Genomic DNA, 16,226 nt, shown 5'->3' with positions numbered 1-16,226 from the left:
TTGGGGCCTTGGGGGCTGGCCTCGGAACTTCGGGAAAAACATAAAAGTATAAGAGCGAGCGTTAAACCAGAACTTAGGTCTCGGAAGTAGACGTTTACCCGGAAGGTTTGAAGAAATGCTCTGGATGGCGAGGCTGCCCCTTGTTGCTTGGTATTAATCAGCGAGAGGCGCTTCTTTTCCGCCTCCAATTTCCGGGTAGCCGCAATGCTGAGCACTTCGCGGGCGCGTTTCGCATGGGGGCTGGAAGGAGCTGGCTTCTTCCTCTTAGCAGGGCGTGGGGCTTCAGGAGCTTCCGCCTCCGATGCGGCTTCCGGATCCGCGTTACCGGTGGATGGGACTCGGAGGAGAGTTCCGAGTTCATTTTCCTCAAGCGCCTCGAGCTAATGCAAAGTTAAACACTTAGATGAAAAAGTTTGAAGAAAAACAATAAACCAAAGTCAAGACGACGTACCGCGGTTCCGGATCCATCCGTGTGGATGTCTTTGTTGCATACGTGAACATGGAGTTCACGCGGGACCTTGATGAGGACCCGGATCCTCTTGTCGATGGCGTCGGCGGAGAGGTTGTCTTTGGTGGCGCGCATTGGATCATCGCGCCCGTGTATTCAAACATCGGGCGGTCCTCGTGTTGCGGCGGGCCGGATCCGCTTGGTGAACCGAGGAAAGGGTTAAATCCTTCCCCGTCGGCCCCTCCTCCGTGAGCTTGCGGATCCGCCCTGACAGCCGCGGGTCGGTTGAGGCGAGTCGGAGAAGTGGGGGCCAGTGCGTCCATGACGGAAGCTCGGTGGCGGGGCAGTTCTTAAAAGGCGGAAGTTTCTTTTCGCTCGCGGGGTCGGAGACGTCCTTCAGATAGAAGAAACCCCCGGACCAGTACCTCGCGGATTCGTGGCGGTCGGTGGGGGGGTAGACGCGGCCCGGGCGGATCATAAAGGTGATGGATCCGCATGTAGCGAGTTCGGCGGATTGCCGGATCCTCTCCTTCTTAACGAGAAAAAGTATTGGAACGAGAGAGATCTCGGGGTTACCCGGAGATGGCCTTCGCAAAGGGTGACGTGGTTGCCGATGACAAGCATGCTGTTTGGAGATATGTTGTGGGGTTGGAGTCCGTACGTCTTTAGAATCTCCGGAAGAAGTCCGAAGGCGGAAATGAAAATCCGCGCTCCACCAGTGCCTTCGTCGGCACCATCTCGTCGTCCCTCGGAGCCGGAGCTGGTTCATTTGGAACTGACCTCCAGCTTCCGGGTTGCAGGAAGCCCTCCGCCTCGAGGTTCTTCAGCTCCATCTCGGTGGTAGTACAGGGCCACCATTTTCCTTTGGCTTCAGAATCTCGCTTCCGAGCTTTCGATTTCTTTGTGACCTCTACCGCTTGGTGCTCCGTTTGACCCGCCCCGGAGGCTTTCTCCGGGTGAGCAGAGGTCCCCTCAGCCTCCTTGCCGGAATCCTTCGAAGGATCCAGCCTGACTGGAACGAAGGGAGGAGGGGCGGAGGAGATTGGGGTCGCCATGATTGGTTCCGAGGTCGGAGGCGGAGTCGTTGAAGACATCTGAAGAAAAAGGGTTTGGCGGAAACTTTCTTTAGTCGGATCCTACATCGTCTTCCCCAAGTTCATCCCTACCAACTACGGCGCGAAAGTGAAGCTCGAGGACTTACCGTAATGGCGTATGCGGTGGTCGGAGCTGCCGGCGACGAGTTTTCCGCGCGGTGGCTCGCCGGAGTTAGGAACACGAAGAACACTGCGGTGGTGGGCTCGCTCCGGTGATGCTCCGGCGACTACTCCGGCAAGTTCCGGCACGGCGGAGGAAGAGCTCACGGGCGGCGCTCGGCAGAGAGGTGAGAAGGGGGGTGAATGAGGGTAAGGGCCTCGACGGCGGATATTTATAGGCTGAAGGGATAAGATTCGTGCTCCGCATCCTGTGGTCGGAACGCAAGCGTCGCGCCGTTGGATGTGTGACACGTGTCCCAAACCCTAAACGGTAAAAATGGCTAGAGATAAGTTACCGCAGAAATCGCGCGAAAATGGCGCCAGGATTGGCGGAACCGTTTGAGTCTTTTAAGATTCCGGGTAATTGCGTGAGGATAAGTTAGCTCTCATTCGCGAGCAGGGGGTAACCCGGAAACGTTCTTTGGAATGTCGATGGATGAAGTCCCGCCGAATGGGAGCATTTTCCGACTAAAAGTTGGGAAAAGAAGAAAATGCGAAGTTGGAGCCCTTCAAGTTTCTCCGCGTTACCAACGTTTGCCGGAGATTGTGATGGACCAGCAAGGCGGAAACTGCAGGTGAAACTCGGAGAACTGCGGGGGCTACTTGTTGTGGGTATACTTCATGGGTGTACCATCGACGGTGCCTAGATCCGGCAAGCCCGGGTGGCCCACATATGGTGATGAGGCATGTGGCCCATCGGGCGGCCCGGTTGCTTGTTGATCATGAAGGAAGAAGTCCAGCCCCAGGATCGATAGCCGGATCCGTACCGACATTAGGAGTAACCCGGATCCGGGGAGGCCCATGAGGAACCCGGATCCGAGTACGACGTATATGGAAGGCGGATCCGTGACGTGCACGGCAAGATATTGTACCATAGTTAGGCTATCACGTAATCCGGCTAGGACTCTCCATGTAAACCCTAGATCCGTGCGCCTTTATAAGCCGGATCCCGGGAGCCCTAGAGGCACAACCACAACTCATTGTAACAACGCGAAAGCGCCCGGATAATTCCGGACAAGCAGCGGTAGGCCCCGTCATCGTGCAGGTGTTCCGAAGCTAGGTAAATCGCGTACCACCGTCCCGTGTGCACTCCGCCCTATGGCCCCTACTTCTTCTCCCCCTCGTGAGGATCCCTCCTCCGAGGTACCGTCGATTAGGCAACGACACTTGCCAGCCGACGAACTCGCCGGCACAACTTCTTCCCTTAAACCCGAGTCCATAAACCATGGGCATTGCCCGTGGAGACCCCACGTCACCAGGTCCAAAGCCGCGGAGCGTTGCATCGTAACGAAGACTGGGTCACCTGAAGCTGTCGCTAGGAGTTGGCCGAGGCCGCCCACCACCTCGCAACAGCTAAGGGGCCTTAGCTGCACCATTGGGGCCGTCATAAGCAAGGTAAGATCCACACCACATCGCCACCGCTCCTCCAGGACCATCACACCGCCAAAGGGGTCCATCACCGACGGGGGAGGGACGTCGTGCCACCACCTTAAAATATGTGCCTGCTGTTTGTTCACATAGTTTCTTGAAGAAAATAGAAATGTTATTATGCCCTTTAGAAAAATTCTCCCCAAGAAATTTTTGGAGCACCATTTTCACAATGGCCACAATACTTTCCTTTTTTCCATGAGAATTATAGGTACATATATACAAACATATTCATGTGTTGGTTTCCACATGATTGTTCATTTTAAGAACATCGTTTGTTTCAATCCTGCATTATCTACATTGAGAATTGGTCTCCTCCTTTTGGTGGCCGGATAAATTTCACATGAAGATTTATCATAAGTTTTTGGTTGTGTGAATGAGAGTGTGTTCTAAAATCACGTGATCTACACCAACCAGTCATCCTAGAAAGTGTATGCATGTATGTTCCAGAAATTCAATTCGGCTCCCGGGTGCGTATGATCCCTCTACCATAAAAACATATTTTCAAGTGTTAAAAATTTTGATAAAAATTTTACATTTATATCTCCATAATATATGTGTATTCGTCAAGTTTCACGAAAACATGATATTTTTTGTAGTCTAAGCGAAAAAGAGAAATTTTATCCTGTGACAAGTCTTTGTTTCAGCACCAAATTTTGTCTTTTTTACACACGCCACATGACATGTCGATTTTTCATGAAACGACTTTGTGAGCGCGTAGCACATGAAGATGTACGTGCGAAATTTTTGTTTCATTATTTTGATATTTTAAAATGTGTGTAACATATATTTCAAAATAAAGGGAGCATACACGTGCCAAAACATCACTCCCTGTATGTTCATCCTACAAAGTGTATGCATGTATGTTAATCCGAGAAACTGTTTGATCATAGTGTCACGTGGAATCATATTCTCTATTTTAGCACGTTGAATTAAATTTGCACACATATTCTCATGTTGAACCATATTTTTTTTAATAGTGAAGCATTGTTCGACACGGGCGTTTTCCTGTATTTTTCCAGGTCAACCCAATACACTGAAAAACTCTCAAATTATCGTCCGGCACGCTCTGGTTAGCGGCATGTTAGCTTTCTTGCTGGTAAATTCTCATGCTGAGCAGGCTGCCCTCTCGTGGACAAGGATGATGTGTGTTCCTTAATTTCTAGTCCTCGAGGGCACCACACAAGTGCTTTGCCTGCTACCAGCATGTATGACGAGTTTTCATGTGGTGTGCTATGACGGATTGCCGAGAGGCAGCTCCGGCTGATTCCATATCATTTTTTTTTTGCTCTGGGATGTTGAGAAACCATGCGTCAAAAAACATCTTATTTTGTCTTCCTATTCTCATGGTGTTTCATGCTCAAATATTCGAGTGTCTCTCATAGTACCATGATACTACCATCCTCTGGTTCATCCATGGAAGAAATAGCTATGTAATGATTTTAGCTGCGTATTTGTGTGTCATGCTTATGTCCTTGTTCCATCTGAAAGGTTGCAATTCTGTCTTAGTATTATTCTCGAACAATTTAGTTTTCCGACTGATGTTAGAGACATGTTATTCATGAATCAAACAAACTTGATCGATGGAGAAGGGGATTAGGGTAGAAAAGAGTAGGGTAAATAAAGTGTTTTCGCCGAATCTCCCTAGGGTAATAACTCAGCGAAACAAAACCTCCCCTGCCAAACAAGGCCTAAAGTGTTCTTTTTTCTTATTTCTAGGGCAGAAAATCCGCAGGTTTTGTTTGTTTATCGGGGGAGAAATTTCCAAGTTTTTTTTTTGTGGAGAATCAGGAAATCTCCTACGCACTATTTCTCCAGGAAAGATCCGGCCGGTTATTGCTAGTACAAACGCGCCGCCGCTTGAACTCGTGACCGACGGCAAGTCAGCCGCCATGGCTTCCCAGCTGATACCGCCGTCGCCGCCCACCCCCACCGCCATAACCTGTCTCAGCGACGACCTCCTCCGCGAGATCTTCCTCCGCCTCCCGTCCCTCCCGAGCCTCGTCCGCGCCGCCTTCGCCTGCCGCGCCTTCCGCCGCGCCGTCCGCTCGTCCCCCGCCTTCCGCCGCAGTTTCCGCGCGCTCCACGCACCACCTCTCCTCGCGCTCTTCCTCGAGAGCAACTTTGAAGTGGCCCCGGCCTTCTGTGCCTGGCGCCGGTGCGACCCGGACCTCGTCGCCGCCGATTTCTTTGAGATCGGCCTCTCACGCCACGGCGACGCCGACGCTACCGGGTGGGAGATCGAATCCCTGTGTCCTACCTACGATGGCTACTTCATCCTCGTCAAGGTGGGCGCCGAGGGGAGCGCCGCCTACAATCCGCTAAGGCAGGCACTGGATCTGTACCTCGGTTACACTGACCTTCATTTGTACACTCTCTCCTCCGAAGATGGCCAGGCGCCGTCCCGTGTGGTCTGTGTCATTCACGAGCGCGGACAATCGGACCGCGCCGCCGTCTTCTCATCTGACACCATGGAGTGGCAAATTTTTCCCAAGAATACGCTGCCGCCAGGTGACAATGCCATGACCGGCAGGGTGATGCGTGGGCTCATCTGGTGGCCAAACTGGATGTATAACCAAATTGTGGTGCTCGACACCACGACCTTTCAGTTCTCTTTAATCGACGTGCCGAGGCATTTGATGACAGGAAGGTGTAGTTCGACATATAAGCTTGGTGAGACCAAGGATGGGAAGCTCTGCGTGGCAGATATAGAGGATGATGCACTTGTTTCTCATTTATTGACAGCCGGCAATGATAGGTGGATGTTGTACAAGGAGTTCCCGTTGCACCCGATTGTTAAGAGTTTCACTGGATGCTCAATGGAGGAAAAGGACTGCCATGTCAGGGGGGAGGTTGTGGCGGTCATCGATGGATTCGTATACATGTCTATTTTCTACTGCAAGAACACACAATCTTGTGAGTTGTATCTATCCTTGTGCCTGGAAACATCGGAGATGAGCGAGCTCTTTAATGATGCATATCGGTATAATTTGGGAGTCCATCCCTACATCATGGCATGGCCTCCCTCTTTGGTACAAAGCAAGGTGAGCCTGTGCTTCTGTGTGAAGTATTTTTCTGGTGACTTGAGAGCATTGGATTATTGCGTTGTTGTGAAAATCTTCTATCACCTTTTATCACGCCGTAACATGCCTGATTTGCATAATCATAGTTTGAGAATTCAATTGCAGATTTTGTATTGGCATGAGGATCCAATATTTTAAATTTTACCTTGAGTTTTTGTGTGGGATACATAGTAGCACAAGGATATTATATAGTGGTGTATTGCACATATCCGTGGTTTGAATTTTTGTCCACTAAAAGACCCTATATTCATACTAAATTGGTGCTGTATCATTGGATTATATAGCCTTGCCCAATTTGTCTATACAAATACTTCAGTTCTTACATGCACTGAAATCCATCCTTGTCACAGGAGGAATCAGGAACTGAATTCACTGGAGAAAATATTGTAGATGATGATCCTATGGGCACAGAAGAAGCTTCCACTGTGCTTGTCACCGCAGTGCAGTCACTCAGCCAAGCTCTGATGGATGACGGTGGCAGTAATAAAGAAATATCGGCAGAGTTAGATGCCTTATTGCGTCCCAACAAGGATGGCAATGGCTCTCTTATGAGCAAGATCACTAATTTTGATACAAAGTTGATAACTGCAAGAAACCGTATCTTGAGGATAAGTCCATGACTCTGAGGTCTGCGAGCGTGCCTAGTACAGAAAGCAAAACCTGGTGGTGTATCGGTGATAAGTGTACAAGTGGAAGCTGTCAAGAGCTTGTTGGAACGTGTGTTTATTCTGATGCGTGTGTTGTCTGTTGTGTGTTTGTTGTGATGATACGAGCTTTTGCGAAATGGTTTGTATTTCAATTTTTTGGATGGTGTAAAGAGGATACATGTATTACTAGCCTCATACTTATCTGAGGATTGGCCTAACCATCACTCTGTCAGTATGATGGATGAGCTTCTTATCTTCCAGAGGTTGATATGTATCTTTTGCTGTGCATATTCAATTTGAAGTTTGAATTCCACTCTGCTGCTTTGGGTCCAAGGTCCAAAGGATTTACAAACCGGCAGAACCGGGGTGGTGGTAAAAAGGAAAAAAAAAACCTATACTAAGTAGCTGAAAGCGCTTGTCTGCCCATTTCAGAAGTTTGCTTTTTAATTTTGGCGATCTGCAGGCCCAAAGGGTTAGATCATCTGTGATCAGTTTCAGAAGTTTTTGCCTGCACGTTTGTTTGTTGTTAAATACCCTGTTGTTCCTGGCTTTCCACAGTTCTAGGATACACGCAGCTGCACAGATAAGCCAAGTTGTTGATGGTGTTGCTCTTGCCGCAAATGCACAAACTGATTTAAAGTGTGCACGATTTCTTGTTCACCATATTATCTTTTGTATTTAATCTTCCCCTGTAAGCGAACCAGAGGAAGATTTTATGCCTATGTGGAATGACAGGCTGCCAGACTAGTAGATCATAATTCATAAGGGCATGTACAATGGTTGATAAGACGGTCTTATCTTATGCCTTTTGATATGACAACAAAACATGGTATACAATGGGTTATTTTTTAGTCTTATCTTTAGCCTCGTGTATTCCTAAAAATATGGTGAGACATATGGTGCTAAGAGATGATCTCTTAGCCAAGAGAAGGCAAAGATCTTTTTTTGTTTCTCTCTCCTCCAACTCAGCAATTATCTTATGTGGCATTTCTAAGATAAGACTAAGATAAGACCATTGTACATGCCCTAAGGCGCCCAAACCTGACCCCTGTCACTGAACAGTTTGTACCAGTCTCTAGTGGTAGCCTTTCTCCCTGTTTATCACCATGAGTCTGGTGTCTCCCAGCAGATCCACTGGCTGCTGAAGGTTATTCAGTTCGTTCATCAGAATTTGCAACTGAGTTTCAGAAATCCGCGGAAGAGGGTCTAAGAGCAAGAGCATCTCCAGCCGCGTCCCCCAAAGCAATTTGGGGCGCGCCGGACCAAAAATCCGTTCCAGCTGTGTCTCCCAAAGCCCATTTTTGTCCGGCGCGGCCTGATACGGTGTCCGGCGCCCCGAGCCCGTCCCCGTCCCACAGGGGACGCTCCGGGGACGCCGGACACACCGAAAAGCGAGGCGGGGAGTGGCGGGGCCGACCCATCAGTGGCACAATAAATTTTAACCTAACCGTCGCCTACCTCGCGACGAAAGTTATTGGCTTTGCAGCGACGGTGCAGTTCCCGCAGCGACGGTGCAGTTCCCGCAGCGACGGTGCAGTTCCCGCAGAGGCGCAGCGACGCGTCTCGTCGCGCCTAGCTCTGCGTGCTGGCGTTAATGAGCGCCACCGCTCCTCCGCCTCCCTCCGGCCTATAAAAGGACCGCCTCTCATCGTCCCTCTCACACACAAACCCTAGCGCCTCTCTCCCAAACCCTAGCCGCCACCATCTCAACAAGACTCGACGCTATGTCTGGTAGTGGCGGAGGCCGACCTCGCGGCCGTGGTCGTGGTCGTGGCCGCGGCAGAGCTGAACGCTCGCCGTCGCCTCCCACGCCGTCGTCTTCATCGTCGGGGATGGACGTGGAGCCGGACGTGCTATTCGAGTTCGTCCTCGTCCTCAAGGGCGACCCGCGCGGCATCCAGAGGCTGCCGGACTCCTTCGCCGAGTACGTCGCCGGCGACGACCGCCCGGACACGCTGCATCTGCGGGAGGCTACGTGCGGCTACTACCGGTGGATCGTCGACGCGATCTACGACGCGCGCGGCAAGATGTACCTCAACATCGGCTGGGAGAAGTTCGCGCGCCACCACAGCCTCGAAGCCGGCTTCATCCTCCTGTTCTTCTACTTCGGCGACAGGGATATGAGCGTCAAGGTCTTCGACGAGACGCGCTGCCGCCGGGACTACCACGGCGACATCACCGACGAGGAGGATGACTGAGTGTTGTTTCTTCGCAGCGAATACGTGCACGGAGGTTTCTGGATGTTCGTCTCATCGGTAGAATCAACAAGGGCACCATCCTCCCGCTGGATTTTCCAGTTTGGGTGACTGGGTGTGCCCTCGAGTGTTCTTTCTTAGCAGCGAACACAGGAAACCTTCGATGCACGGCCTAGTTAGGTTTAATTTTTTTGCAATATTTTATATTTGTGTCCACCATGGTTCAAACTATGTATTAGTTTGTGAAAACCACGTTCCCAATTGTGTATTAGTTTGTGGAAATTGAAATAAAATACCAAAAAAGTATTTTAAATGTTTGGGGGAGGCGTTTGGGGGACACGGCTGGGGAGCGACGTCCCCCAAACACGGCACGAACAAAACACGTCCCCCAAACGCTCAATCCGGCGCGGTTTGGGGGACGCTTTGGGGGACGCGGCTGGAGATGCTCTAACAGAGCAACTTCCCAGGTTCCGTTAAGTCTTTGTGAGGAAACCACGCAATGTTGATCTATCGCCAAGGTGAAAAGCACAGACAAATTGACGCAGAGTTGACCCAAACCTATCCAATTTGTCTTGCCAGAACACGGTTCTATCTCCTTCCTTTGGGTTGCACTATGTAGCTTGTTGTGCTTTTGGCACAAGGGCAAGTATCGATTTCCTGCGAGCCCTGAGAAAGACATGAACCCTGCCTGTGGACAACAGCTTTGCTGTCAGGTTAGCCATGAGTGCACGATTATGAAGACGCGTGTTTCTGACCCCAGACCACCCTGATGTTTTGGAAGTGTGACGACATCCCAAGCCACTAAACATTGACCTCCAAGGATCTCACCCTTGTTTTCTCCATCGGAAGGCTCTGCGAAGCTTGTCGTCAGCATCAATACTTGCCTGATCCCACTCAATGCATGCCATGAAGAAGTTGGGAATAGCAATAGCCGACATGACCGCATTCACCATCTGCACCCTCTCCCCTGCAGATATGAGCCTAGGTACCCAGTCTGGAAGCCGACGTCCAATTCTGTCTATGACTGGCTGCAACAATTTTCGTGACATTTTGTTCGCAGGCAGTGACAGTCCTAGGTAAGTGCAAGGCAGCTGAGTGATTGGGCAACCCAGAACTGAGGCCACCACGTTTGCCTCTTGATCTGACGTGTGTACTTTTCTGGAAATTTATCTGAAGCTCAGTGATTGCGGCGTCAAGCAGTTGTTTCGGAAAGATGGCTTGCTGTGGAGAACCATGAACATGGAGTAAAAGCGTGTCATCCGCGTATTGAATTGCAGACAGTGGTGCACCATGCTGAATTGGGTGCTTTAGGAACCCTGACTCACATGCCCTTTTGAACATCTATTGTAGAATGTCAGCAACCAAATGAACAAGTATGGTTATAATGGATCGCCCTGGCCTACACCTCGCTGAATTTTGAAACTTTTTTTTACCATTTTGACCCAGCTGATCCACTTCTCAGGAAAACCTCTGGCAGCTAAGGTGTGACTAATGAGTCTAGCTTCAGAACAATGGCTGGCCTTTTTTAGTTTGTTTGCCATTGCACCATCTCGATTGCAGTAGTAAAATCTCCACGATCGACCTGTCTTTGATGAACCCTGACTGCATTTGATGACTAAACCCTTGATCTTTGGCTGTAGTCTATTGGCCAACACCTTGCTAATTAATTTGGGTATTGAGTGTTGCAGTGACACCGGCTTGTAGTCCTTAATTTCCTTTGGAGTCTCGCGTTTAGGGAGCAAGGTAACGTATGCGAGATTCACCCCTACGAGATCAATGGACTGTATGGCCTAAAAAAGGGTCATGATACGGTGTTGCGATGTGCTACATGTGCCCATTATTTTTGTTGTGTAAGAGCATGTCTAACAGACCCCCTAAAAGGTCCAACCCCGTAAAATAACCGCCGATATACGGGGCAGGGCTCTACCCGGCCGTCTAGCAGACCCCATAAAACAGGCCCCCGCATCGATTTTTTACAGTTTTGGCTACGGGGCGGCTCTTCGCCCCTTACTTGTACGGGGCGGGAGGGGCCAACCCCTCATCCATTTCAGCAAGGGCGCGCGGACATTTCAGAATTCCCAACTGTTTTCCCCGCGCCGCCGCCATAGCCACCCACGCGCCGGCGCTGAAAACAGAATATTCCGTAGGATTCTGTTTTACGGGGTGTGGATACGGAGTCTGCTAGCTCGGACGAGTTTTTGGCCGGTGTAAAGTGAATACAGGGCCCTCTACTCGCGTTTTACAGGGCAAAAAAAAATAAGAGGTCTGTTAGACATGCTCTAAGTATGGACAAAGTGCTACAATGATTTCTATGTACATGCTACAAAGAGATTGCTCCACTATTACATTTGCGTTCCTTTAATATTGGCAAGTTAGCCGTAATGTTGGATGTACTGATTTTCTTTTATTGCAGGCTTCGACACGATTCTTAGATTTTGCTCTAAACAAATGAGAATTCGTTAAATGCACTATTTTTTTTGCTGCTTGGACATGCTCAGCATGTTGCAAAAATATTTTGCTGTTTTACATATTTACGAAGAAAGCATTGTAGAAAAATATCGTGTTCTAAAAAATGTTGCACAAAATTGTTTTCAATCGGATGGGATATTCACCCTAGATAGTTCTTTAATGGGCACACGAGCATGGGAGCGTCATTTTTCTTTGTGAAACACAATATAATCTTAGATGCTCACACATAGGCGTCTCGCTATCGACGGAAACATCGTCTCCCACGGAAAGGATATTCCGTCTTCATGAGACACAAAATGTTAAATATAAGGTTTAAACTTTGGTGACTTAGGGATGCTACTGCTCTAAGCCTCTAATAACCATTCAACTACATGTTGGTTCGCATGTAAGGACATCTCCAGCGGCACGATGCATTTTATTTTCCGCGCGTGTCCGTTTGCGTCGCGCCGCGGACGATAAAATGTCCGTTTTTATCCGCGCGTCCGTTTGCGTTTGGGGTTGGCTCGAGCGAGGTGACACATTTTTTTTTCTTGTTTTTTTCCTCTTCTCCATTTAAGGATAGTTCCAAATATTACATATTGAAACATGATTTTACACAAACTAACACATAGTTTGGAACATGGTTTACACAAACTAACACATAGTTTGAACATGGTTGACACAAATATAACATTAAAAAAAAGAAACCCGTTGTGTTGATTTCCGTATGTTCGCTGCCAAGAAAGAACATTCAAGGGCACACCCAATCACCCAAACTGGAAAATCCAGCGGGAGGAGACGGTGCCCTTGTTGGTTCTACTGAGGAAGAACAGACAGAGACCTCCACTATTGGCTTCGTCTAGCCCGTAGCCAGATTCGCTGCAAAGAAAGAACACTCTAAGTTTTAACTATCGGTGTCCGAGTCGGATTCGCCGGTGTGGTAGTGCCTGCGGCAGACTGTATCGTCGAACACCTTGACGCTCATCTCGCTGTCCCCCTCGTAGAGGAAGGTGAGCTTGCAACCTGGCTCGAGCGCGAAGTCACGGGCGAACTTGTCCCACCCCGTGTGCAGGTACATCTTGCCCTGCCCGTCGAACAAGACCTCCACGGTCCAGCGGCAAGTTGCAGCTGGCCTCCCGTAGCTGCAAATGCGCCGGCTCGACGTCATCGACGAACTCGGCGAACTTGTCCGGGAGCTGCTTGATGCCGAGTGGGTCGTCGTCGATGCGGAGGAGGAACTCGAAGCAGCGATCCTCCTGCGAAGACGAGGATGGCGCAGGCGAAGCGTGGGGCCGTAGCTGCTCCACCACGGCGGCCCCTTCCCCGGCCCCGGGGGCGTCCAGGGCCGCGGCCTCGACCGCCTCGTCGGCCACCAGGACCGGCCATGAACTTCCTCGCGGGCCTGGCTGCATCGCAGGAACACCTAGGCGGCGCTACAGTCGAGCTTTGTGGTGGCTAGGGTTTCTTTGGAGGAGTGGATGAGGAAGAAGAACGCACTCCCCCTTTATATAGGCCGGAGGCATGCGGTGGCCGCCGGACGTGTGGCGTCGCCATTAACGTGGTTGGTCGAGGTAGGCTGCGGCCGCTCGGTAGCCGAGGCATCGCGATTAACGTGGCACGGATTGCCGAAGCGACGCAGCGGCGCCAGTCGCTGGCGCGTTTGAGAAGACACATCGAGGCCAGGCGGCCCGACAAAACGTCCGCCAGACGCGAGAGGACACTTTGCGTGTCCGCAGAAACGCATATTTGGGTCAGGTTTGCGTCTCCGCGGACGGCCCGGTCACTTTGCACCGCCCCGCTGGAGGTGCTGCAGACGCATTTCCGGTCACGGCGGACAAAACGGTTCGCTCAACGTTCGTTTACGTCGCGCCGACGAAGATGCCCTAAAAGAAAATAAAAATTCGACAGAGGGTGCACGGACACCGGCACGACGTGGAAGGCAGCAGCGACCGGGGAACCACCTCCGGACAGGATGCGTTGTCAACCACCGAACCATTGGGGCCGTCGAAAGCAGGTCCGTTCGCTGCTTACTGGGCTTGTGCTAGTCAGCCGGCTACAGCCCGGCCGCCGCTTGAAATTCGTCACCGCTCAGCAGCCATGGCTTCCCAGCTGCCACCGCCGCCGCCGTCGCCGTCGCCGCCGCCCACCCCCACCGCCATAACCTGTCTCCGCGACGACCTCCTCCTCGAGATCTTCCTCCGCCTCCCGTCCCTCCCGACCCTCGTGCGCGCCGCCCTCGCCTGCCGCGCCTTCCGCCGCGCCGTCCGCTCGTCCCAGGCCTTCCGCCGCGCCTTCCGCGCGCTCCACGCGCCGCCTCTCCTCGCGCTCTTCCTCGAGCCCACCTTCCAACTGGCCCCGGCCGTCCCCTGCCCCTGGCGCCGCCGCGACCCGGACCTCGCCGCCGCCGACTTCTTCCACACCCGCCACTCCCGCCACGGCGACGCCGACGCTGCCGGGTGGGAGATCCAGTCCCATGCTCCCAGCTGCGACGGCTACCTCATCCTCCACAAGGTGAGCAGGAGCGCCGCGTACAGCCCTCTCACGCAGGCGCTGGATCTGTACCTCCATCACACCGACCTCCAGTTCTACACCCTCCCCTCCGAAGATGGGCCGGCGCCGTCCCGCGTGGTCTGCGTCATCCACGAGCGCGGGCGGTGGGAGCGCGCCGCAGTCCTCTCATCAGACACCATGGAGTGGCAGTTTTTCCCGAAGAATCCGCTGCCGCTGCGCGGAGGGGCCGGGACAGGCAGGGTGCTGCGCGGGCTCATCTGGTGGCCAAACTGGATGTGTGGCAAAATCGTGGTGCTTCACACCACCACCTTCCAGTTCTCTCTAATCGACGTGCCAACTCCCTTGAGGACGAAATGGGATAATCTGACATATAAGCTCGGTGAGACCAAGGATGGGAGTCTATGCTTCGTAGATGTAAAGGATGGCACGATTGTTGCTCATCGTTTCCTGACAGCCGGCGATGGTCATGTCGTCGAGAGGTGGATGTTGTACAAGGAGTTCCCGTTGCACCCGATTGTTAGGAGTCTCACTGGGTGCTCAGTGGAGGAAGAGGGCTGTCATGTCAGGGTGAAGGTTGTGGCGGTCATTGATGGCTTTGTATACTTGTCTGTTTTCTACTGCAAGGACACGCAGCCTTGTGAGTTGTATCTATCCTTGTGCCTGGAAACATCCGAGATTAGCGAGCTCTTTAATGATGCATATCGGTATAACCTGGACGTCCATCCCTATGTCATGGCCTGGCCTCCCTCTTTGGTGCAAAGCAAGGTGAGCCCGTGCTTATGCGTGCAGACTTGTTTGTAGATTGTGTGCATTTAATTTACTTGAGACCATTGGATTATTGCTTTGTTGTGAAAAGCTTAAAAGCTTTCTGTCGGTTCTTATCACGTTGTAACATGCCTGATTTGCACAAACCATAGTTGGGTATTATATAGTGCTGGATACAATATTTTAACCATAGTTGGGTATTATATAGTGCTGGATACAATATTTTAAATTTTACGTTGAGTTTTTGTGCCGGATACATAGTAGCACAAGGATATTATATGGTGCTTCACTACACATATTTGAGGTTCAATCATACTCTACTAAATTGGTGCTGTATCATTGGAATATATAGCCTTGCACATTTCATCTAGACAAACACTTCAATTGTCACATGCACTGAAATCCTTGTTTGTCACAGAAGGAATCAGAAACTGAATTCACTGGAGACAGTGTTGCAGACGATGGTCCAGTGGGCAAGGAAAAAGCTTCCTCTCTGCTTGTCGCTGCACTGGAGTCACTCAGCCAAGCTCTGATGGATGACAGTGGCAGTAATAAAGAAATAGTAGCGGAGTTAGATGCCTTCTTGCACCCCAACGAGGATGACAATGGCTCTCTTAGGAGCAAGATCGCTAGTTTTGATGCACAGTTGCTAACTGCAAGAGACCGTATCTTGAGGATAAGTGCATGAAACCGAGGTCTGTGTGCCTAGTACATAAAGAGAAACCTGATGATGAATTGGTGGTAAATGTAGAGGTGGAAGCTGTCAAGAGCTTGTTGGAATGTGTGTTTATTCTGATGTTTGTGCTGTGTGTTTGTTATGAATTGTGATGATACGAGCTTTTGTTGAAATGGTTGGTATATCAGTTTTTTGGATGCTGTAAAGAGTTACTCTCATATACTGATCCAAAGATTGGCGTAACCATCACTCTGTCAGTATGATTAAACCACGGATGAGCTTCCTCTCTTCAGTTGATACATATCTTTTGCTGTGCATATTCAGGTAATTTTTGGCTAATCTGGCCCCTCTGGAAAACTAATCTCAGATCTGGCCCTCAAGGTGGTGCCAGAGAAATGTGAGCCAAACTTGTGCAGTTCAGCTCCATGGAGGCTGGTACCGGACTTCTGTGCTTCCTTGGCTGCCGTTCTTGGGTATGACGATGGGGCGCTATTGGCGCCAGGATACATGGAGCCGAACCTGTACTCGTCGGCCATGGTATTTGGAGCTGATCTACCGCGTTCCAGCCTGAGCTGTGTGGCGCTGAACACAGTAAGGTTAGTTACCAGTTCATTTCCAGTCCACCACATTCTGGCTCATATGGTGTATATGGGCAGCGGTACCATCTACTTAAAAGAGTAGTACGAGAAGATACACCGAGGTATAACACTATCTCAGTACTTCTCTCCATGATCCTTGATTGAATTGATGTCACTGTCAGCAAGCTGCAGTT

At 50.8% G+C, this 16,226-nt stretch overlaps 2 protein-coding genes across 2 annotated transcripts; both read left to right on the top strand.

Annotated features, from left to right (window-relative positions):
- The first annotated feature begins 5,845 nt into the window (after positions 1 to 5,845).
- On the top strand, positions 5,846 to 7,045 carry LOC124700127. The gene is made up of 2 exons (XM_047232306.1): positions 5,846 to 6,173; positions 6,563 to 7,045. The coding sequence occupies exons 1-2, from the start codon at positions 5,892 to 5,894 to the stop codon at positions 6,830 to 6,832; spliced, it is 552 nt and encodes a 183-aa protein (XP_047088262.1). The 5' UTR covers positions 5,846 to 5,891; the 3' UTR covers positions 6,833 to 7,045.
- A 7,111-nt stretch (positions 7,046 to 14,156) lies between these two features.
- On the top strand, positions 14,157 to 15,672 carry LOC124700126. Its single transcript, XM_047232305.1, has 2 exons — positions 14,157 to 14,778; positions 15,197 to 15,672. Exons 1-2 carry the CDS (start codon positions 14,191 to 14,193, stop codon positions 15,464 to 15,466), a joined length of 858 nt encoding a protein of 285 aa, XP_047088261.1. The 5' UTR covers positions 14,157 to 14,190; the 3' UTR covers positions 15,467 to 15,672.
- The last annotated feature ends 554 nt before the right edge of the window (positions 15,673 to 16,226 follow it).

Source organism: Lolium rigidum, chromosome 3, assembly GCF_022539505.1.
Source record: "Lolium rigidum isolate FL_2022 chromosome 3, APGP_CSIRO_Lrig_0.1, whole genome shotgun sequence".
In the NCBI taxonomy this organism is placed as follows: Eukaryota; Viridiplantae; Streptophyta; class Magnoliopsida; order Poales; family Poaceae; genus Lolium; species Lolium rigidum.
This window is presented reverse-complemented; position numbering and strand designations above follow the sequence as displayed.